The sequence below is a fragment of the Pocillopora verrucosa genome, chromosome 3 (genome assembly GCF_036669915.1).
Source record: "Pocillopora verrucosa isolate sample1 chromosome 3, ASM3666991v2, whole genome shotgun sequence".
In the NCBI taxonomy this organism is placed as follows: Eukaryota; Metazoa; Cnidaria; class Anthozoa; order Scleractinia; family Pocilloporidae; genus Pocillopora; species Pocillopora verrucosa.
Window position 1 is genome coordinate 9935785 of NC_089314.1, and position 22983 is coordinate 9958767.

The window sequence follows — 22983 nt, forward strand, 5'->3', positions numbered from 1 at the left end:
TAGAGTGTTTCCTCAGTCTGCTATTTATATCATAGTGTAAAACGTGTAAACAAGGAACAAAGGGCTTACGCTTGAAACATTAGCTTTGGAAACTCTTTACGGTGGCCACTTTTCATACCTCCACCCACGCAGCAACAAAGCCTCTTGAGAACTTACCCCCTTTGTTTATCTTAGCCATATTATAATGATGGGCTAGTTTCTGAGACATTTTTCCGTTTCAGTGTTAGGCAGCACGTACGTTCACTATATTTAGCCCCCTCTGTAATAATATATTAAAAGATTATGCTTGCAACCCTGAATATTCTAATGGCAATAGTAAGTTTAGTCAACACTATGGGGATTTGTTTCAACGATGATAACAAGAAACCAATGCTTATAACGATTTCATATCCTTCAAAACATAAACCCGGCTTACTTGTAATTGTGAAGTTTTGCCTTCAATTGAAATCTGAATCAGAGATTAGGTACCATTTTACTTCTTGACTTGTCACGGCATGCTTTAAGGTTAAAAGTACTTTACTATTTTCCCCTGTGCTTTTCCAAAACATTGTTTGTCAGCAGGATATATCTCAACAAGCAAAGAACTATCGGTGATACAGGCCGAGCCATCGTGTTCCTTCCGGCGACGTCATTTGCCTTTTAAAATTTTTTTTCTAATAAAGGTTAACTTATCAATGCAGAAATGATTCTTTCCCTTTAACTTTGAGAATCGTCATATCAGATAAGCCATTAAAAATATTGGTATTGCTTTCAGTTTTGTGGAGTAAAGAAAACCTTCCTAACAGTAAAAAAATATATTGAAAAAATTGAGGGAAAACCATTTAAAAAAGAAAGGCAAACGAAAGATGACGTGAGCACGACTGCTAAGCCCTTCAAAACCTTTTATCCTTCCGTATTGGCTTCAGTATGTGGTTATCGCCCGCATCACGAAAAATTGCTTTTAGATTACCTTTATATTTCAGTTCCTCGTATCTGTGGATGCTTTATCAGTTTTCCTCCATCAGTAAAGATATCGTGCTTCAACTGACTCCCACGTTTAAGGTGAGAACTTTTACTCTATGATGGCAATTTTCTCCTTCTTGATTTAGATTGAGTTTGTGGTTTAGATTTTTATCTCGGCCATAACTATCCTTAAGCTCATTTCGGATTAGTGTCAGGTTTTCATCCGCTTTCAAACCCTTTAAATTTTGCCCCAAGGCAAAGGGTGAACCACTGCATTAAACTGAACATAAGCCTCAACACAAGACGAAGCTACTCAAGTTGAGGTTATCTAAGGTTAGGTGCGCTATGTCAATAATTATTAAGTTGAAATCGTAGGTTAGCTTAGAAGCAATTACACTAACCTCTCCCTATAGTTTGTTTCTTTTCCTGAAGCAACGGCAAATACAGAAATAACTTTGTAGAGAAGATTAAAAATCAATTTGTCAAAGGAACGATTTGTTCAAAAAGGAATTTTACACGCTGACGGTGAAAAATGAATGAAAATTGTACTTCTTAACTTCATATCGATAAACAATTTCCTACTAGCGATATGTTTCTTTCATATGTAACGAACCCCTGAAACAAACAGCCGTGCAGTCATTTGATTAAGCACGCATAAATCAAAAAATCTGTATCGCGTGGATCAGAGATGAAAAGAGGGAAGAAAAACCAACATTATCAAAAACAAACTTACGTATAATAATGATAGATGACAGTATTTGAGTGACTCTAGATTGAATAGGGCTTTTACCTATCTTACTTAACGTTGATTTTAATTCACTTGCCAACCTTCTCCATTTCCGGCAGACAACAAAATGGCAAATGGATTCTCTCCCAATTACCAAAATAACATATCTCTAATGGGCATCAAAACTTACAAACAACGGGTAGGTCTTCTCTCCTTACAAATTTTTGTTGTGTCATGATGAGTTAAAATAATTTTTCCTCCTTGTTTCAGGAATTGCTGCCCAACCCCGCGCTGAAGATGAACTTCAACAAATGGAATATATTCTGGAGTATATGTTTTGTATCCACAGCAGTCATAATAATCATTGGTAACTGTCTCTCCATTTCAGTTCTATTGAGACGAAGACTTCGTAAGCGACCTCATTATCTACTTGCAGAATTGGCCATTGCTGATTTGTTGGTTGGAATATTTGCAGTACCTATACTTATGATAACATCTGTCTCGAAGGAAAGAGTTTTGTCACGTTTCATCTCTGATTGCGTAGACATGTTCACAGGTTTTTGGTCAGTATTCACCTTGGCCGTAATCTCTGTTGAAAGGCTTTATGCTATAGCACGACCTCTCCACCATCGACAGCTCTCCTTTAAAAGCTACATCATCGCTATGGTAATGCCATGGGTCTTCTCTGTTATCGTGACATCAACGAGAGTGTTACTTTATTTTAGAATCATGACAAAACATCATTTTGTAGCTGTTATGATCATTAGCTTATCGACTCCGTTGTTGATGTCTTTTATCTCCTACGGCATCATCGGGAATTTGCAGGCTTCCAGACCACAAAGTGACCACAGAGCTAGAAGTAACACTAAGTTAGCTTATGTACTGCTTTTGATAACAGGGATGTTTGTTGTAACGTGGCTACCGTTCCAAATTTTGGTTATAGTGTTAAACGTCTGCATACCCTGTAGGCGTATCCCTTTTGCGGTTGTATACGTAATCAAGCTTCTCCAGTTTAGTAATTCTTTCATCAATTTTATCATCTATTGTTTAAGGATGCCAACTTATAGGAACATAGTTCATGAAACTATTTTGAGATTGAAATGTAGCCTTAGAAGGCAACGGCAACTTCACCCTACCACATTCAAGCAATCAAATATCTCACTTATTTCCTTCAACAGCACACTCACTTTACAAAACATAAAACGTTTATAATATGAAAACAGTCTAATAAGATTATATTGGAGGATGGTGAACTTACTTTAGCGGACTCAAAGAGATAAACTGGCAGACTGTTAATTACTTTAACTTTTTGTAACATGTAAAAGGAAGATGCAAAGAAAAGAGAAAAAAAATTGTTAACTGTTTTATTAAATGCACATTATAGAAATGACAGTGTAGCCCACAGATCGTCTCTCTGGTGACAGCTTCATATTTTTATCATGTATTTCTCACTGCATATAAAAACAAAAATGAAAATAAAGCTAGAGCTAGAAGTAGCATGAGGTTATCTAATATGTAGCGTTTCTAACTGGAACTTTTACAACATGACTGCTCTTCAAAATTTCATTTGTCCATTTAAGTAGGTGTATAACTCAAGAATCTCACATTTGCTGTGCTGTACTGGACCGATTTAGTCCATATTTCCTTTGCAAGCCGTATCAGTGATTGTGCACCAAGGTAACTGTACATAATCTGTTATTACACGGATCATTTTTTCGGCGCACGATCAGCAATAATCCCTTTTTCAGTGCCATGGCGACTTATACTTTTTGTTGAGCCAAGGATTAGCAAATGGATAGTACCTCAGTTTTAACACAGGTAAATGTATGACGTTAATATTTCTTCATGAGATGGTCATTTTAAAACGTAAGTACCGAGCAATGTTGAACCACGTCACTAATCCTACTGAAGAAAAACAACCCATCAAAATAAAAGAAGAACTTCCAAACTGAAATGTCATATAAGAGGGGAAAGGGTCCAGATAGAAATACAGACAACAGCAGAATACTTAATCTGAAGATCGCTTTCACATCCAGAACATTTACCCTCATTTTAAATTTATGCTGTAATGCTAAAAATAGAGAAAGACGTTTTTGGCCTTGTCACGAGCCAGTCTCCATGAGGAATCGAACCTCAGACCTTTGGATTCCGCGCTCCGATGCTCTACTACTAAGCCACAGACTCTACGGTGAGCGAGGTCTGACGGAGTTCATATGACAAGCGGGTTTACGTCAAATCGCCCGAAAGTCATCTCGCCCGAAACCAGAGTCATGTTGCCCGAAATTCATGTCGCCCAAAATCCTAAGTCGTGTCGCCCGAAATTTTATCGAGTGTTTAAACTTGAAGAAAAGTAACATCCTAAGTAAATCACAAGGAATAAACTCGTAAAATGTTGACTCGTGAAACTCAGGTTGTTCGTTTCGCTGTTGTTTGATATCACGGAGATAGTAATCTAAAATAGAACACGAAAAAAAAAAAAAATAGTAGTATCAGTTACAGTATAGTTCTAACTGTTGTTGTTTTATCTGTTGTTTTTATCCTACATACTGCTAAGACCAACAATGTCGATAGCGTCATGTTGACTGAACTTTGTAAATAGAATAAGAGAGATGGAAGTCTTGACCTCGGTAAAGAAATAGAGAAAGATGTCTTTTGTCTTGTCAAGAGCGTGGGACATAGAAAAATTTCTGAGTCCCCAGGCCATTCAGAATTTTTTTCTATTTCTATTTTATATATTTCGTTACCGAGTTCAAAACTTACGATCTCTTTTATTCTGTTTACAATGCTAAAAATGTTCCACACTTGACCTATGAGCTGCTACATAGAACAAATGAACATTAGAAACAATTTATCCAAGAAAATTCAACATAAAAAGCCAAATGAACAACAACAATAAGACATTAAAAAAATGCTTGAATATTTCCACATTTTCAGTTACTGATTTCCAATACCGGCCTTTGAAATCCTTTACTGAAAAAAAAACCTCTTTTTTATTCATCGTCCTCGCTCCACCAGCCTCACCTCATATCTCTTCATCGTCACTAAAACTATAGAATCCTACTGAAAAGGTATGTAACCCTTTGCCACACTCCTTTTTTTTTGTAAATCGGAAGCAAAATACCGAAAACACGTGCATGAAGCACGTAAAAACAGTTAAGATTTCATAAATCTTACCTCTTGACAGGCTTTACTAGTGATCCATTGCTATAATATCAAATTCCTATAGTTCAAGGGAGTGTTTCAGTATTCCATGATCTTGTTGAACGCCATCACTACAGTAACGAAAAACACTATGGGAAAGCGTCGCTTTATTATTATTTTTTTTTTGTTCTGCTTTGCTCCATTTTGGTTTGTTTTGTTTTGTTTTTTTTTTTTGGTTTGTTTTTTTTTTTTACTGTGAATATATCAAAATCATTTATGTGAACTGCAGATAAAGACGTGAATATGAAAGCGATCTTCGCAGTAATGAACACTACTTGAGTGATACGTTCAAAAGGATAACGCTCTCCAAGAGAGGATGAACTTACTAGATTGTCAAACACTTTCATACTGACAGACTTCATAAACAAAACACTGAAATAGTTAAACTAATGCGACAATTTTAAACTCTGGTTATTTCTTTATTCGTTTGCGCAGACGGATAATCTGTTCTATGCGCTACTCCATCTCATTTTGCAGCTCCAGCATTAAAGAAGGCAAAAAAGGCTAAGCAAAAATCGCTTAGATCTAAACATGTGTAAGTTCGTAGAAAATAAAGAATTTTCAATTTAATTCCGGAACCGTGTGGATTAAGACAGCATCAGTGATGATCACGAAATATGCGAAGACCCTAATCAATCATTTAACCCCACCTCTGCCTTAAATCCTTGCTCGATAGCGCTCTAGCAGCCCATTACTTCAGCAAACGAAACTTGATAAGAACTAGATATCAAGGTGTTGATGCTTAAGGCCAAGCAGTAGCTGCTTACAGCTGTCCTTTCTTAGCTGTGAGTTTCGTTCTTGCAAGCTGTTCAAGCCATTTTCCATGTGCTGATAGCTTGCTGATAGCTTTATTAAAAAATCCATTGCAGCCAAAAGGCTGGATTACGGACTGTATAAATGTTTACTTAATACTAAATACAAAAAGAATAAAAAACTAAATAAAAAAAGATTAAAAAATACTATATATGTACATTAAAATTCATGAACGGAAGAGCAAAAATACTATTGATATATATTATTGTATATATCATACGTAATGAAATTTAAGAAGTAGCCGCATCATACATGATAAAGCCATAACGAAATAGCCGCGTTGTACATGATAAAACTATTCTTCAGTTTATTTGTTCTGCAAAAAGGTACGTTAAAAGCGCGATTTCTCCTTAAGGCTACGGTACTAAGATTAGATGACGGTAAAAGGCCATGTAATTTGTGGCAGGTGTTGTCTTTGATCTCACTGAATAGGCGCTCCGTCATCAATTGGCGCCGTTGGTAGAGGGTGGCAATATTGCACTCTTTTAGAGCTTCTTGGTAGCCTAAAGCTGGGAAAATTATTCTAAGTGCACGGCACTGAATATTCTCTAGGTCTTCAGAGAGATACTTAGGTAGACCGTTGTGGCAAGCATATTCAGACACGGGCCGGATACACGTAGTATAGAAACAAACTAACTGCGCAGGATCTCCTTTTGCACGCTTAAGTTGACTTAACTGATAAAGCCTGGCGAATCCTTTTTTGATAACATTTTTGCAAGGACGGCAGGCTTGACGTAGCCTTCAACGACAAACTCTTCCCCAACTTTAGAAAGAATTGGGGTCAGAGAAATGGGCCTCAGGTGTTTGTTAGCATCACTAACAGGTGAGGTCTTCGGGAAGGGTGTAATGTCCGCTTCCTTCCCCGAAGTTGGAAGTCGACGCTCCAAAAAGGAAGAATTCAAGATGTCTGCCACTGGTGCAGCCAATAAGTCCGCGTTTTCTTTGAGTACCAAGAGGGGATTCCATCAGGTCCGGATGCTTTGTTCGTGTTAAGCGCCGATAATTCCTTGAAGACTGAGACTGACGGGGAGGTTCTTGTTGGTGTACGTACGCGTGCGCGTGTACATCCGGCATGGCTAGGGGGGGTGAATGCGCTTATTGGTGACAACAAGGCGTCATTGATAACATTGACCAAATGTTTAGGATCTTCCCCCTCGTCAGCCAGGTTTGGAGGTCTGCGATGGGGCTCGCGCGCTCGACTTTAGAAAAGCCACTTAGCTGTTTGATTTCCTTCCACCACTGGGCAGGCTTGCAAGCCTTGAGATCTTTGACTTTGGCATCGTAGTACTTTGCTCGACACGCTTTCCGATCTCTGTTCACTTTATTCCGGAGCTGATTGTACTCGGCCAAACTGTTGTTGGTCAGTGCTTTTTTCCGGCGGCGAATAAGGCGTTTACGAGGGTTATTCATCCACGGTGCCTCATTCGCTGATACCGACTTTTCTTTCAGGAGCATAATTCCGTCCATACCGGAAATAATAGCTTCTTCCATCATCTGCATTTTCTCGTCACATGTATCCTTGTTCTTTACAAAGTCGGTGATGTTAAATTTTTCTAAGTATGAGATCAAAGTGACCCTGTAACTTTCCCGCTAGTCTCTTGTAATGATGGATCGTTTTGAAGGTTGTGTTTTGTTTTGTTTTTTGTTTCATCAAATTCCGGCAAAATTTACTTGATAGCGACTATGAAATATACATGGTGCGCCTACTTGTCGCCACCGTTAACTGGCATAAATCACTACAATTTGCAAAAAAATCTAACATAACACTCTTACCTTGTTTATTTATGATTTTATTAGCTGTTTCGATGATCACGTTAATTACCACATTCTGGCCAGATATGAGTTCCAATTTATTTATCTTCTCTATCTTATTACATCAGTTGCGTGACAAGTGTGACACAGAAATTCAAAGATGAATCAACCTCCGAAATAACAAGAGATGGGGGTTTTTTTTTCCTCTTTATATGACATCTAGAAAAACCTTTCAGGAATTACTGCATTCAGAAAACTAAAATGTCCAGATCCATCGATGATTCCTTTTCCGGCTGAAGTCAAAGTATGGTTACAATAGTCAATTTGATTGACAAGTTACATATTGGTTTAGCTAACTGATCTGTTTTATAAGCGTCTCTCTTACATGCTAAAAGGGAGATTTGCTGTTTATTAAATCGTTTGCTTGTGGGTTTAGTTATCGAAAAGACCAAGTCGTCCCCTTGCGTGATTGTTAAAGAGACACTTGCGGAGTTGCAAGTTTTCAGATCCAGAAAATGAAGTTGATCTTGTTTTGTCGCGTGCCTGCATCTTCGAGACACCAAAAGATATCGATGATTTTACAAATTGCCCCACTCACAAATCAAATCTCGGTGTTGGGTGGAATCGTGGTTCCAATAGCAGATTTAGGGTACGAAAAGAAATGTCCGGCCATGGTAAAGGTAGGGTTAAGTGGATTCCAAAAGCTGATAGGGGAATTGGCAAGCGTGTATCACAGATATTACACAAGATGTCTGGAAAATTCGTACAATCTGGCTCCGGTAGGTAGGCTACTTACCACCGTGAGCAAAATTACGCGTGACGTCAGTAAACTTAAACTTAAGTTTCGATTGGGAATTGGTCAACAGGCTACCAAAAACCTGTTACGCTGGCTATCATGTGGCAACCGTTATGAACTCATTCTTGTACAAAACTCATTCGGATATCATGTAGAAGGCCCCTAAAAGTTCCTATTCCCAGAGCATCACGCTTTGCTCGCCTGTCTGAATACTAAAAATTTCAGTAGCGTTGAAGCAACAATCCGCTTTTAACTGCTACGCTGCCGCTGAAACAACGGTTAGTGAAAAAAGCACAGATTTTAATGTTTTCAATTCAACGTAAACAAAAATCTTTATACATGGTAAATATTCACTTGCGTCGGTATCAATTATTGCGTGACTAGCTTATGATATAAATGAGGGAGGGGAAAACACAACGCAAAACCTTGGCTCCTGTCAAAAAGTAATCCCCAGGCGTAATATGATAATCGAAACGACTAATAAAATCATAAATAAACAAGGTAAGAGTGTTATGTTAGACTTTTTTACAAACTGTAGTGATTTATGCCAGTTAACGGTGCATGGCCACAAGTAGGCGCACCATATATATTTCATAGTCGCTATCAAGTAAATTTTGCCGGACTTTGAGTTCGTCTCAAGATAGAACAACACAAATACACAATAAAATTTTTACAGCAACTTAATAACCATCCTTTGGTCCTTTAAAAGCTTGAAGCTCAGTAGATTTTGTCATATCGGTCATTGTTAAAACTGTCTTTGTTTTGATGCTACTTTTCGACATAGGAAAAGTATGTCAGACAAAAATATTTATTTCAAAATTTGTTAACAGAAAGAATCTTACAAGTTGTGTGACCTCGTGTAACCTCATGTAACGAATGTACTAGACCTACGGTATTTCTGTGAACATAATCCTTTGTTTCATCAAAGTCCGGCAAAATTTATTTGATAGCGACTATGAAATAATACAAAAAATGAAGAAACGCCGCGGCCCAGCGCTAAAATTTTGACATACAAAAACTCAGTCGAAAAACCAATTAAAATTGTTTGTACGATAGAGTTAAAGCTCCATTAACAAGTAGTGTTTACCATTACAACCACCTCCCACCCCTCCCTGCGTAGTAACAGTCCGTCTCACACCCCTCCCTGAGTAATAACACTCTGCCTCCCACCCCTCCCTCAGTACTGATAGACTTCATCCCACCCCTCCCTCAGTAATAATGGGGTGCTCACCCCCTATAAAATGGTCCAAAAAAAAAATAGTCTAAAAAATGGTCCAGTCCATATTTTACCCTACGCCCAGCTTAACCTGAGAAAAGCAATTACCACAACAACAATAACATCAAGAGCAGGAAACAACATCAACCCCATATATAACAACAACAGCAACAACAGAAAGGCAAACAAAAATGGATTGAACAAAGATGTCCAGCATTTTGTGATAAGTAACATTCTGTGGTTGTTAAGGACACTGGCCAGAGGGTTCATTTGTATGAAATTGATAATTGATTATTTTAATAATTTCAGAATGATCCTAGATACGAACATAGCGACAATGTTTATCCATTTGTTTATGTTTCTATTGGTTTTGTAATCGGACCTTTCAGCGTCACCACGCGCATTAATTTAGAAGCGAGTTTAGCGTCATTTTAATCAGTTCTTCGTAAGTTTTTGAGTAGTCTTGGTGAACTTTCGTCATTTCGTTTCTTAAACCTTTGGCACAAGCGTGACCAATATGTAAGTACCTTTGTAACTTTATTTTCCTAAGTTAAGTTTTCCAGCATTAGACGAAAGTCTACAAACATATATTTTGTTCTATTGCCGTATTTCCAATTGATACGAGGTTTAAAGGCCAAAATTGTATCTGATGCAAGTGAACGCCCACCAATTATATAAGAACGATGGGCTGCTAACCAGCCACCAAAATTCCTGCAATTTTGTACCGAAACTTTTGTGCTTTAACGTAATTTGTCTTGGTTTATTTGCATTGTTCATTGTCATTACACACGATTTTTGATTATGTATTTCGCAACATTTCACCAGATTGATTGAACTTCGTCGTCCTATTGTTTCAGTTTACGATTGATTGATTGTGAGATCGATTGTGATTTTGATCGTTGATTGTGGTTTGTGGTCGATTGCTTGCAAGATTAAAGATTCGCTATTCTTCAATCTCGATCTGTAAAATAGCCCCCAAACACCTCGTTAACCGCGTCTTGGAGCGACACCCCTTGGTATCTTATGGATTAGATTCTTTTGATCGCCATAGGCGCTACAGTGGTGTTGACCGATATTTTTGTTTTGATTTGAACTAGACGTTAACCAAGTTACTTCGAGATATATTTATCTAGGATCAGCAGCGAACACTGCTGAGAAACTTATGCAAGAGAATATGAATACCTTACAATCAACCTTTTGTCCTCTTTGCTTTCACTTTATTATTAAGATTATCATCCTCATTTTTGTCAATAATACCATGATTATTTTTTCAGTATTTATTTGAAGCTAATCCATTTCTTTTTCAAAAGGTCCTTAACAATAAATATACGAATAAGAAGAATTTACCTCAATTTTTCTGGTACAATCCATAACCATATGCCCATAGTCTCTGGGTCCAGCTCATATCCGAGGGGGGAAACTTCGCCTTGATCAAAAACTTTACTCAAGATTGTCCTTTTCTACATGGACCGACAATAGATACAACACATACCGGACCTACAAAAAAAACCCAGATCACACATTAATAAAGCATGTTGTATCCAGCTAAAATGCTACATGCATAGGCACGAATCACTCGCCCTACGATAGTCCATTTGGCTCCGTAAAATCACTTTCAGGGTAATGACTATTCTATGATCATTCTCAAGCAATACAAAACTTACCTTTAACGCTCCTCAATCGTTCCAGGGCAGCATTCACAACATAGAGGCTGGTTCTTTCTTCTTCTTCGTCAGTGCTGTATTCCCTCGTCTGCTCATCCCATTTGCAGTTGTTTGGGAGGCAAATGGGAACGGCGCAGTTTTCCGATATTTGCAAGTTTATTAAAAAGACATCAACTGCAAAGATTGTTTGTTTCTATTCCCCTTACACGATTTTGTCACCCAAAGCGGTATTTGTTTTTCCTTTAAATTGAAATTAAAGAAAGCGTTATATTGGATGATTAATGAAACAGAAACATAGGAATATGACATTTATCAGTTCTATAAAGTGTCTGCGAGTAATTCTAAAATTTTCACATTTTTAACGCGAATCCGAGAACTTCATCTTCTTGATTCCTTGTAAATCAAAGGGAAATTCTTGGCATCTAGTGTTGTCGAGAGCTCTAAATTTCAAAGCTACCGTAGTTCTTAAATGATGTATTTGGGTTGAGAGAAAAATCACTTTGCTCCTGGATTGTTTGACAATTGCATCCATCCTTCGAGTCATTCTATTCACTTATCATGTTTCCTCGTTGGGAGAGAGAGGAAAGGTAGTCTTTGGCAGACTCAACTATCGTAATCTGCATTTCAAAACTAACTCTAAGAGAGGTCTTCTTGATTAGTGAACACGTGAGCTGTCTGTGCGATGCAAGTCACATTTGCAAACCTCAGTAATTGCTAAAATGGTTAACTAATGACTTTCGTCGAAAAATATTAAAAGGATTCCAAGAAAGTTCTGAGGATTTGAATTAATTTGTTCCCAAATTAAAAACGAAAGCAACCTCTCGTGATTGTTTCACCTTTACTTCCGCTTTATGCGAAACTTCGAAGTTCATTTCAGTTGAAAACGAAATGTTTATGAAACAAATTGATTCCTCCTAACCAGAAAACGTTTAAGTAATGAAATTTCTCCCTGAGTTCGGGGTAAATTGAAGCAGAAAGTCTGGTCCATGCGAAATGAACGAATTCTCAGTAATGTTTACGCAAAACGGAATAGTGTGATATATCTACAACCACGATGCGAAAGAAATCAAGATTATTTCATTCAACGGTAATATTTATCTTCCTTTAAAACCCTAACCATGAGTTTCTCAGAACTTACTGTTACTAACATTATTGCACGTCTAACAGACATAAACTATATTCAAAGTCACGATCGAAGAGCTCTGACTTGAAATATTTGATGCATATTTTTAAAACAAATTCATCGCAATCGCACAGAAAAATCCTCCAATGAAACAGCTCACCTGTTACTTGACTTAAACTTGCTTACATCGAAATATTTTATTCGGAAACGAAAGTTTTCCGTTTAAGCCTTTGGATCTCCAAAGAAAAGTGATCACGCCACCAGTGCATGATAGACGCATTAACATTTGCTATTTTTAGCTATTATCATGTGTCCTCATGTATTTCGGGGAACTAAGTACCTTTCGGCGAATTACTCTTTCATAAAGCAATACTATACATGCATGGTCTTGGAGAGTGAAAGTTTTCCTGTTGACGTAGCTGCTACCTCGTCATTATTTCAAAGGGCAACGTTTCTTGATTCATTTTATAGCAAGAAACTCCCGAAGCGTGCCGTTTGATTCGCTGCTGTATCGGCGAGTAAACTGAGGTAAGTTGAGGCTCACCAATGTGGCCTCCTTCTTAAACCTTAATGCTCCCGAAAAGTGCGTTGGAGTAAAAAGTAATACAAAAAAAATTTGTTCAAGGTTTAATAAGGTCAAAATTGTTTTAAAATCTGATTCGAGTCGTGAAGAATACCTTTTTCTAACTGTGACAAGCCAGAAATGAATGGCGAAGTGAAAATCAATTTGAGGTACATAAACACTATAACGGCCGTTTGCAAGAAAACCTCTCTTGCAATCATCAAGATTTATTTTGTTTTCCTTCGTTAGTAAATTACAGATGTAAAATGCCAGCACAGACCCCTTTAGGAGGATATAAATCTCATAAAAAGCATCAAAGATGATAGGAAGAAACTGAAACTATTTACTTCTCTTCTGTCCGTGAATTCGTAGCAAGTACTGTTCTCAAGATAGATGTGAGTCTTAGATATACCTTAAAAAGAACGCTTTAAATGGATCGATCGCCAACGAAAATTTCAAAATCTGGTACAACAAAAGTTGTGTTCAGTTACCTCTTATCCCCTCGAGAAATCCAGTCGATTTAAAATTCCCAAAACCCGAAAACCTTCCGAGGAGCCAAACCATAAGAGATGTTTAAACATTAATCGCCGAAAAGATCTGTTACGCAAAACTTAGAATAGATATTCATTGATGTCCTTGTCACGGCTTTCGGCTTGATCCCACGTAACTCTTGCAAACAACAAAATAGATTAGATTTAGGACAAATGAATCCTATCTTTGCATCATTGATTCGAGTCAATTTGACAATTTTCGGTCATTGTTTATTGCAGCAATGGAAAAATAAATACACAGTTTCCGTTTGACGCAGAAGTCGCAAAGAAAGCAAATACTTTTACGTATTTTGGCTGTTTTTAATTGCTTCAATTATGCTCAGAAACAGTTTTTCGATGGTTAAGTGCCGCTCTCGCTAAGAGCAGTCCCCTCGACTTCCCGTCGAAAAAGGTTTCCTTTTATTTTTTGTCCATGAAAAGGGGTTAGGACACGTGTTTCAAAAATAGTTTAGTTGTTCTCTAGATCTCTTCCTTATCGCGTCGTCACTCTCGTGACACCCCTGTCCACCCGTGTGGAGTTTCACAGATTTTCACAGATTTCACAGATTTTGTCGAGGGCACAGCGACTGCAATAATATTGACTCCACTATCTTGCTTAAAGTTACAAGATGTATTTAGTTAGGGTCGGGACGCACTGTACTGACAAACTATGTTTGGCCCTACCAAAAATCTGGACAAAATTTGTCTCTGCCAAATTTTCAATTTGTTAAGCGTGGGCACACTAAGACACAGCAAAATATCTGTTAACCACATGTGTCAATCACGTGAGACAAGAGCCTCTATCGCAAACATAGCATGCACCATCGATGAGACACTTATAAAAATAAAGCCTCCAAAAGAAAGCGCTGTCGAATACTTAAGCCGATAAAAATCTAACAGTATTTCGCCCTGGAGATGGAGCTGGAACGTAAACTTGGGAACCGTAATAGTTTTATTCTGAGTAAGAATCGTTATGCAGCATACCGAGGTATGAATCTTCCACCTTCACAGTTTGATTGCCGCGCAATTAAGAAATAATTGTGGCGGGCTTTAGATTGAAATACTCCGACTAAAAATAGAGATTAAATTTTCTTGATTGACATTTTCCTTCAAATCATGGCCTGTAAATTGACATATCTGTCAGATTTCACGCCTGAAAAAAAGAGGTGTCCTGCTTCGAGGCAGGACGACGGCGTCTCTGAAGTTTGGTAAGCCTTGACATAATTTGATCAATCTAAAAATCACCAGGCGCACTTGTCTCAGGGAACTGGTGACAGATTTTTTCGCAAAGTAAACGAAAATTTGCCCAGTGCGTTTGGGCCCTTGGTTCACAGACTTCGACCTTAATTTGCATATCAAAAAATCACCAATTTGCACGAAAGAATTCTCAAAATGCAGGCGTTTATCGGGCTAAAAAAGTATATCAGTGCATAGTTTATAAACTAAATAGGTCATCGAAACTCGCGGGTATATCTCTAACTATCATCCACCAACATCTTAAAAACAATACAAATCCATTTGTTTATTCTATTGCGCTCCTGTCAAAGATTATTTGCGTAATCAGAAAATTGACCAAGATTTTCCTTTGACCGTTCAAACTTCGTTTGTTTATCTTCTACGTTGAGGATTTTAAGTTTATGGAAAATAGATGCCAAGTCGGCCGTAACGCTCGCGTGCTTCTGTGACTTACAAAGTAAACAAAGATGATCGGAAGGCGCCTTGTCAATAATTTTCGTTGAAATATCAGGTCATGAACTGCGCACTGTGCGGAAAAGATCAGAATTATTAAATAAAATATGCACTCTGGTCATTACGGACCTATCGCGTAGCTTTTAAGCCTTTAAGCGACGCGATACGAAAAAACTTATTGAATACATCTTCTAACTTGAAGCAAGATAGAATTCCGTGAGCTATATTATTTCTGTCGCTGTGCGCTCGACAAAATCTGTGAAATTTACGCACGGGTGGTCTAGTCGAAAAATCACTTTTGGCTTGTGGCGACGCAATAAAAGAGAACTGGAGAACAACAAAACTATTTTGAAATATGTGTCCAAACCCCTTTCCATTGGTAAAAAGTTAAAGAAAACATTTTTTCGACGGGAGGTCGAGAGGACCGCTCTTAGCGAGAGCGGCACTTAATTAGCTTTGCATCCAAAGTAGATTTTGATCATGTGAATGTTCTATAAAATTTCCTTAAACACAGTTCGCTTCGTTTTCAGAGTTTCTGGTTTGAAAACACGAAGGTACATTGTGTAATAGATCTTTCCTGAAAGTCATCAAGCCTTATCATTTTAACATTAGAGAAAAGAAACACTTATTGTCTAAGTATATTTATTCACTTATTTTAACGTCAAAAGTTGGAAGCTGAAAGCCAACTTCTACTCATTTCATTAATTTCAGTCTCATTTGATGCAAAATATTATTAACTTCAGGCCAGTAACGGTATAAACACACCTGATATGCCATGTTGACTCACCGATTGAAAACACTTATAGTTATCACTAACAAATCACTATGTAAGCCTGGCATACTATTAAACATGATGTCATGAAATATCTGTAAGCAGTTACTTTCGCAGCATAGAGTTACGTAAGCCATCGCTCAGAATCCAAAATGAGATTTCTGTTGTATATAACCGTCAATCAAAGCGAAAGTTTTGAGGTTGTCTCCTCCGTGTAAAGCAAAAAGGAATAAAATAAGGTAGAAGTGGTTTAACTGACTATAAACCAAGTAGGTTAAATCAATATCGACACCAACTTTGATATAACTTATGGTTGTCTCTTGAATGACTCAGCCCAAATTTTCCTTTATTTAACCCTCATGAATGAAAATTTACTTAAGGGTAGAAAAGTGTAATGCAACAATAGGTGTTAAAAGGTAGTTTTAGCTTGTTACATTTTAGCAAAGGTAATACCATGATTTCGAGTGGAATTTGGTGCTAATAAGATCAAGTAAATTTTTCAAAGACAACAAAATTGAAATTGCATGATCCTGTAGGGCAAGTGCAATTTTTAGTCTTTGAAATATTTACAAGTGCTTGTGACATCAAATTGCAAGAGAAATAATGTTATTACTTGCTACTAATGAACGTGAAAAAACATTACAAAGTCAAGAGAGAAGAAATCTTAAAAGTGTGCGCTCTATTGGCTATTTGAACTGGTGTTACAACTTTGCACTCCTCGTGTTACAACTTTGCACTTGTGTTACATGAGGATGCACTCATTTTTAGCCAATCAGAAGCGCATGTTTTTTTCATTTGCATTATAGTCAGAAATTTTCCACTCGTTCAGTATTTTCACACCAAACTTGACATAAAAACCTTGGTGTTATTTTGCAGACAAGATTAAAGCTTGCCTTCTTTTAAAACCACAATGTCTGAACAATGTGCAGTTCCCCTTTGTCTCCCGAACAACTGTAAATGGGACAAGCAGACAGGGGAGTACAGCAAGAGCGCTGGCCCCAGAGAAAGCCTTTGTGTTGTTGACGTAGCCATAGAGAGGCTCAAGAGCATCAAAGGTAGAGTTATCATTGCCTAGAATACAGCAAGAATTTATTACTGAATGTTTCAGTGTATTTTGATAAGATGATTTACATATCGAAGATGACAACTTAATAACAAAAGAAAAAGAAAGAAAAGAAAAGAAGAAAATGAAACGAACCAGACCAAAAATAAAAGAGAAATACAAACTGCTTCAGCTATTTCCGATTTAAATTAGTCTCAGTATTCTCCATACTGTTCCTAAGACATTTCCTAAGGTGCTGACAAGGAGAATTTGTTTAACAATCAAGAGCTTCTTTAGTTGGTGATCATTTCCTTTATTCTCCTGACCTTGATGTGTGATTCAGGGGTGATAATGAGAGGAGAAATTAGATGAAGGTCCCTGTATTCTCTCATCGTTGTCTCTCGTTATTAAACTACGGCCAGGGTCAACAATACCTGCTCTTTTTTTTTTTTCAGGGCCAGTATGCGTGGTTTCAATCGCTGGTCCTTATCGCAAAGGAAAATCGTACATCCTGAGTAAAGCATTCGATCAGGGAGGAGTGTTTCCTCTTGGAGTTTCTCTAGATCCGGAAACCATGGGAATTTGGATGTGGATTGTTCCAGATAAGTTAAAGGTATTTAAGAGTAACATCTTCGGCGACGAAAAATACCCAAACTCTTTAACTACCGATTCAATCGGAAAAATAGATAAGAAGAGCAAAGAAGGATATGCAGGAAATTCTTAGCTTAAAAGTGGAGAAAGTCAGGACACAAACCTACACCGCCGGCGAGAGCGGATCGTACAGAAACATAACTCAACATCTGTTCCTGGGCTTTAGATATGCACTACTACCTGCAAAACTTATGATGGTTTTTCTTTACAGTCTTTTGAAATTTGGCTGTTTGAATAAATAGCATTCGTTTGCTGAGGTGAATTTAGTTAGACAGTCCGTTCTTTCGTCACTATTTTGTTTGATCTACCATAATATTTTTCCCAACTATTTTTATCTTAAAATTAACAATTTAGTTCAATTCTTTCTGATGTAATATTGAAGGTAACAATCTAAAGGAAAAAAATTAAGGTAAACGTTAATTCCGTTTCCAATATCGCACTATTTTTTATTTTCTTTGCCTTTTCTGAAAAGGACTCCAATGGACAGGAGTTCACAGTGGTTTTGCTTGACTCTGAAGGCATAGACGCCGTGTCAAGTGGTGAATCGAACGATCACTGTATTTTTACACTGACCATCCTTCTGGCTTCGGTACTGATTTACAACTCTGCTGATGTACCGACTAGAACTGATCTTCACGGACTAGAGTATCCTTAATCAAAGGTTTTGCTTTGTGAACCTTTCAATTGATGTTTAGCAGCTTCAGTATTGCCAATTATTAGATGGAGTCATATTGATTGAGTTTCTATGGAGAATAAAATACCAACTACATCAGTAGGTCAAAGAAGTGTAATACTTAAGTTTGTTATTTAAAAGACGAAAGATTTTAAGCTCAGTCGTCGAATAAGGAGCTTTGGAAAAAGATATCAGATGTCTCAAGATAGACAAATATTTTTTCTTTCGCCACGTTGGTGCTAACACGGATAACTTCTAAATTTTTAAGGCCCACTTTTCATATCGTGTTCGCCATGAAAAGTTTTTTCTTTGCATAATTTAAATGACAATTCTAAGTCTCTGTTTGAATGTCCTGCGAATTAAATTGGTTTAGAAAAGATCTTTGACCTCCTGCAACAATGTCTCGGAAGACAGAAATCGAGTGAAGTGTGTGAATTACCAAAATGTAAAGTAGAAAAAAAAAAACAGAGAAATTACTGTTACTCAAGATCAATTAGACACTGAAATCCATACATCGTCTAAGTAAAGATTATAGATATCTAACAGATCTGGATTTCAATATGGGAAACGTAGCTTTGTATTAACTACTTGTTTAAAATTTAGGTTGGATGATTGATCTACCACTTTTTTCCTTGAATCCTTAACATTTATCACAGCTTTATCGTGAAACTCTCTCAGCGAATTCAGTTTCGTTCGTCAGCACAAACGAGTGATTCAGTTAGTGGAGAAAGTGTGCAAGCTGATACAAATCAATTTCGTAAAACATTTCCCTTCTTCATTTGGCTGCTGAGGGATGTTTTTCTGTGTATTCCAGGGGACTGTAACAGTATCAAGGATTTCTTCCTGTCAAGGGTGGGTTTATAAAGTTTGTTTTCAAGGATAACTTTATGCCAATTTGTTCGAAGGTAACTGATTAATAAGTGTTTTGTCATTGAGGCATAAATTCAACTTTTACTGCATAATACTTGTACTGGATAATGCCCTGAAGGAAAACTCAGGATCGTTTGCATAAGTTTCATTGTTTTAACAGATTGAACAGTGGAGAGAGGAAGGAAAAGTACGCGATTTCGAGCTACAGTGCTCATTGCGAAGAATTGCTCGTTAATTTTGAAGTAAAGCTGTCATCTTTCAATACCGCAGAAATACAACTGTCGGTAGTTTTGTTGCATCTAGGTTTTCAAATTCGACCATGCTTCAAAAGGCGACCAATCACATCAAGTGGCAGAGAGTATCTTGAATTTCTTCCCTGGGTTTGACGTTTTCAAGCTTCCTCAGCCTTCATCAGACCCGGAAGTGTTATTGAACCTTAACAGAGACGAGGTGCAGCAAGATGTGAAAAAGTCATTTTTCCAAGGAGTTCAGGAGTTCAAAGCACTGCTTAGGTCTAAGCTATCACCTAAGCGCAGTTTTAACGATGGAGAATACGTAACTGGTGAAGGTAGGTGGATTCCTCAGCCCTCTTCCCCTTATCCACCCTCCCTCTCCCCCCCCCCCCCTCCTACGTCATGAATTTACTAAATCCATGCAAAATAAATTGAAACTTTCTAATGAGCTTTGGGCATCAAGGGAATGGACGTAGTGCACTGAAATGACCTTTCACGGCCCAGTTAAAAATCCAGAGCAAATGCATAATCAGATCCTTACTTGATAACTTATTTTCAACGAAAAGGCCTTGGGAATTGAATTGAGATCATTTCGTTCAGGGTCATTCATGTCAAGTAAGAACACCTTTCTCCCGTTTATTTTGTGACTTTACCTTATATTGAAAATAGTCATCAGTAAAATTGATCATAGATGCAGATTTCTTTTTTAGCGCCTGATGTCCAGAATTTCTGATTATCAAAAATAGCTTTGAGTTTGAATCTTTAGAGTACCGCTCAGAAATTCGCATTTTTCATAAATCCCAAAAAATCTAAGATTCTATCATGTAACTTTTTAGAATTTGTGCAAGAGACGAAACTTGACATGGAAAACCCGCCTTTGTGAGACCCGTCAAAGATATTTAGTAACCGTAAATTATTTTTCCGTTTGATGTTAAATACGCAAGAAATTGAATATAAATTTTTAATAAAATTAATTATTTTTCTCTCTTTAAAATCATAGCTCTTGCAGCTCTCGTTAATATTTACGTTTCTGCCTTGAACACTCCTGGTACAGTACCCAATGTGCAGAGTGCGTGGGAGAGCTTTGTGCACACTAAGTGCACTGAGACGAAACTTGCCGCCTTGCAGGTGTATGAAAAGATAATGACATCAGAGCTAGATGGTTCACTGCCTTGTGGCAGCGATAACATTCGTCAGGTTCAGGAAAGAGCTATTGAAGAAAGCATGAGGATTTTTCAGGAAGAAACTGTCGGAGTTTCCGCCTCGAGTAGCGTGAAGTATTTGGATGAGCTCATGGTAAGACTTCAACATTACAGTGTTATTATGAAGGTGCTGATTAAAAAAATTTCTAAGAGAATGATCGAAAAAGCTTTTGATGGTTAAGGGATATTCATCCTCGGGTAGTTTATTAATTCGATGGCGTTTTTAGTACACGCGTAGCAAATCTAGTTGAGATATATAAGGGTTTTCCAAGCACTTTTCAGTATTTAGTATTGCCTCAAAGGTTCATTAGCGCGGCTCCTGTCAGGAACACTCAGTATTTTAGTTTCCTGAGGACGCCTACGTTTCAGACTAAAAGTACGACCTTATTATGAAATAAGCATCGTTATTTTTTTAGGAGAGTATGAACGAAGGGTTGAAACGATGGCAAGATGAGAACAAACGATTAACGAAAGAACAATGCCATAAACTGCTGAGGGCCTTAAAAAAAAAACACTTGGACCCCATTCTGAGGGAGCTAAGCGGCAAGGATGGAGCAGCAGTCAGCTTTGCTCAGATCATTGGTGGCTACTCAGCAATTGAACAGGGATTTAATCGTGACGCAAAGGGAGCCAAAGACGTTTGCGCTCAAGTGTTTTACGAGTTTCATCCGGTAGGCCAAGCTGAGCCAACCAGTTAGAGCTGTCCATCAATCTGAAACCTTTTTGTTTCTCTTTATAAGGGATTTAAGATTTGCTTATTTGTCAATTTTTTCTCTCTATCAGTATTGAGGATGATCACTCTCTTCTTTGCTTTGTTACCAAAATTGTGTTTTCATTAACGAGAAAAACAGAATGATGGAAACTTAAGTGAAGGTTTCTCCGTGAAGCCATATCAGTCATCTAAACCATTATTTGGACATTGTAGGAAATGCAGGCAGAGATGGAGAAACACATGGCATACTTGCAAAAGCTGAAAGACTTCGACGTGTCTTTGGCTTTCGAAAAACAAGAAAAGGCTCGTTTGGAGCAGGAGAGACGACGAATAGAGGTGACACATTGAATAACTAGCGAAAGAGATACTATTGCCCCCGCACATACCTACAGGTTATATGATTATATCTTCATTTCAATCAGTCTCCCTAAATTTGTTTTCTTACGTTTGAATCAAAATAATTTGAGGGTAAATATTTGTCGAGCGTGGAGTTACAGTCAAGCAGCTCAATGATAACTGTTCAAACTAGCCTCAAGCGCTGGCGCTAGCACCTATCTCTTTCTTGCAGTATGAAAATAACTCAGTTTTGGTTGCTCAATGCGTTCACACCCAACGAACAGTAAATTTTGTAAAGCTTTAAAGATTATGTGTATTATTTAAAAATTTGTAATTATAGTAATGACGACTTAAACATATTATGTAATAATAATGATAATAGTAATAACAATAAAGTGAATAGTAATGGTAAAAATAGGGTTCATGCAATATGCAACAAATTCCACTGCGTTTGGAGCAATAGTTGGTTCTCGCAATTGACCTATTACAACCTATATCAACAATGCATAACGATCTATGATTGAATTCTAGGAAGAGAATGCTCGGTTGGAAAAGGTGCGGCGTGCGATAAACAAAGAGGTGGGTTTCCTCGTATCTGTTTTTTTTTTTTGTTTGCTTATTGATTTATTGGGTAGTTTTGTTTGTTGCCATTGTTGCCTTTGTTTTGTTTCTTTCATTGTTTTTTATTCCTTGGGTGTTTCTATGAGGTAATAAAGTGTTAGCACATCACCCATGATCACTTTTTCGCGGTTTGCTTCCATATTTGTTCAATACTAACACCATTCTATCAATGTCCCTATTCCAGCGCCCACCTAAGTCTGATTAATTGCCATTCATTACTATGCTCCAGTTCAATTGAAAAAGTGAGTAGAAATAAGCTTAAAATGTTTCAGATATCAATTTGTGAATTTCGTGTTTTGTTGTAGATGGAAATTCTGAAAGCTAAGCAAGAGGAAGACAGAAAACGCTTGGAACAGCAGATTAGAGCGGACACGGAAGCCTTTGGGGAGCAAATAACGAACATAATTAAAGCAAACATGGAAGAGCTGCGAAAGGATCGAGAGGCAATGGTCCAGCAGAATCAAACCGTTAAGGAGGCAATGGAGCAGATGCAGCAGTTAATGGAAAAAAAGAATGACCAATTTGTCGAGCTACAGAAGCAAATTGTTGCTTCCGCAAGCAGGCCACCTCCTCCCCCACCGAAGAAAAGATTTTGTGTTATTTCGTAAAAACACGGTCAGTTTACCTTTCACATAACACCTGACTCCGAAGATTTAACTTTTCTTTTTGTTCAAAGGGGCTGCTGATGGTGAAATAAGCGACTATAACCAAGTAGCGGGCTATAGAAAGCCTGTAAGTATCAGTAGACTGCCATCAGGTTATTTCTATTTAAGTTACTTGCCGTTATTTCAGAAGTTTATTCACTTCTAGAGATCTGTGAATTATATCTATGTTATAACTGACTTGACTACAATAA

The 22983-nt window shown here is 37.6% G+C and overlaps 2 protein-coding genes across 2 annotated transcripts; both read left to right on the plus strand.

Annotated features, from left to right (window-relative positions):
- The first annotated feature begins 1966 nt into the window (after positions 1–1966).
- Positions 1967–2881, plus strand: LOC131784145 (tachykinin-like peptides receptor 99D). Its single transcript, XM_059100936.2, has one exon. The coding sequence runs from the start codon at positions 1967–1969 to the stop codon at positions 2879–2881; it is 915 nt and encodes a 304-aa protein (XP_058956919.2).
- A 7017-nt stretch (positions 2882–9898) lies between these two features.
- LOC131783672 (guanylate-binding protein 6-like) lies at positions 9899–22820 on the plus strand. The gene is made up of 11 exons (XM_066163889.1): positions 9899–9966; positions 16664–16842; positions 17285–17442; positions 17953–18125; positions 18810–19005; positions 19327–19591; positions 20257–20552; positions 20875–21129; positions 21384–21506; positions 22038–22085; positions 22433–22820. The coding sequence occupies exons 2-11, from the start codon at positions 16698–16700 to the stop codon at positions 22733–22735; spliced, it is 1962 nt and encodes a 653-aa protein (XP_066019986.1). The 5' UTR covers positions 9899–9966; positions 16664–16697; the 3' UTR covers positions 22736–22820.
- The last annotated feature ends 163 nt before the right edge of the window (positions 22821–22983 follow it).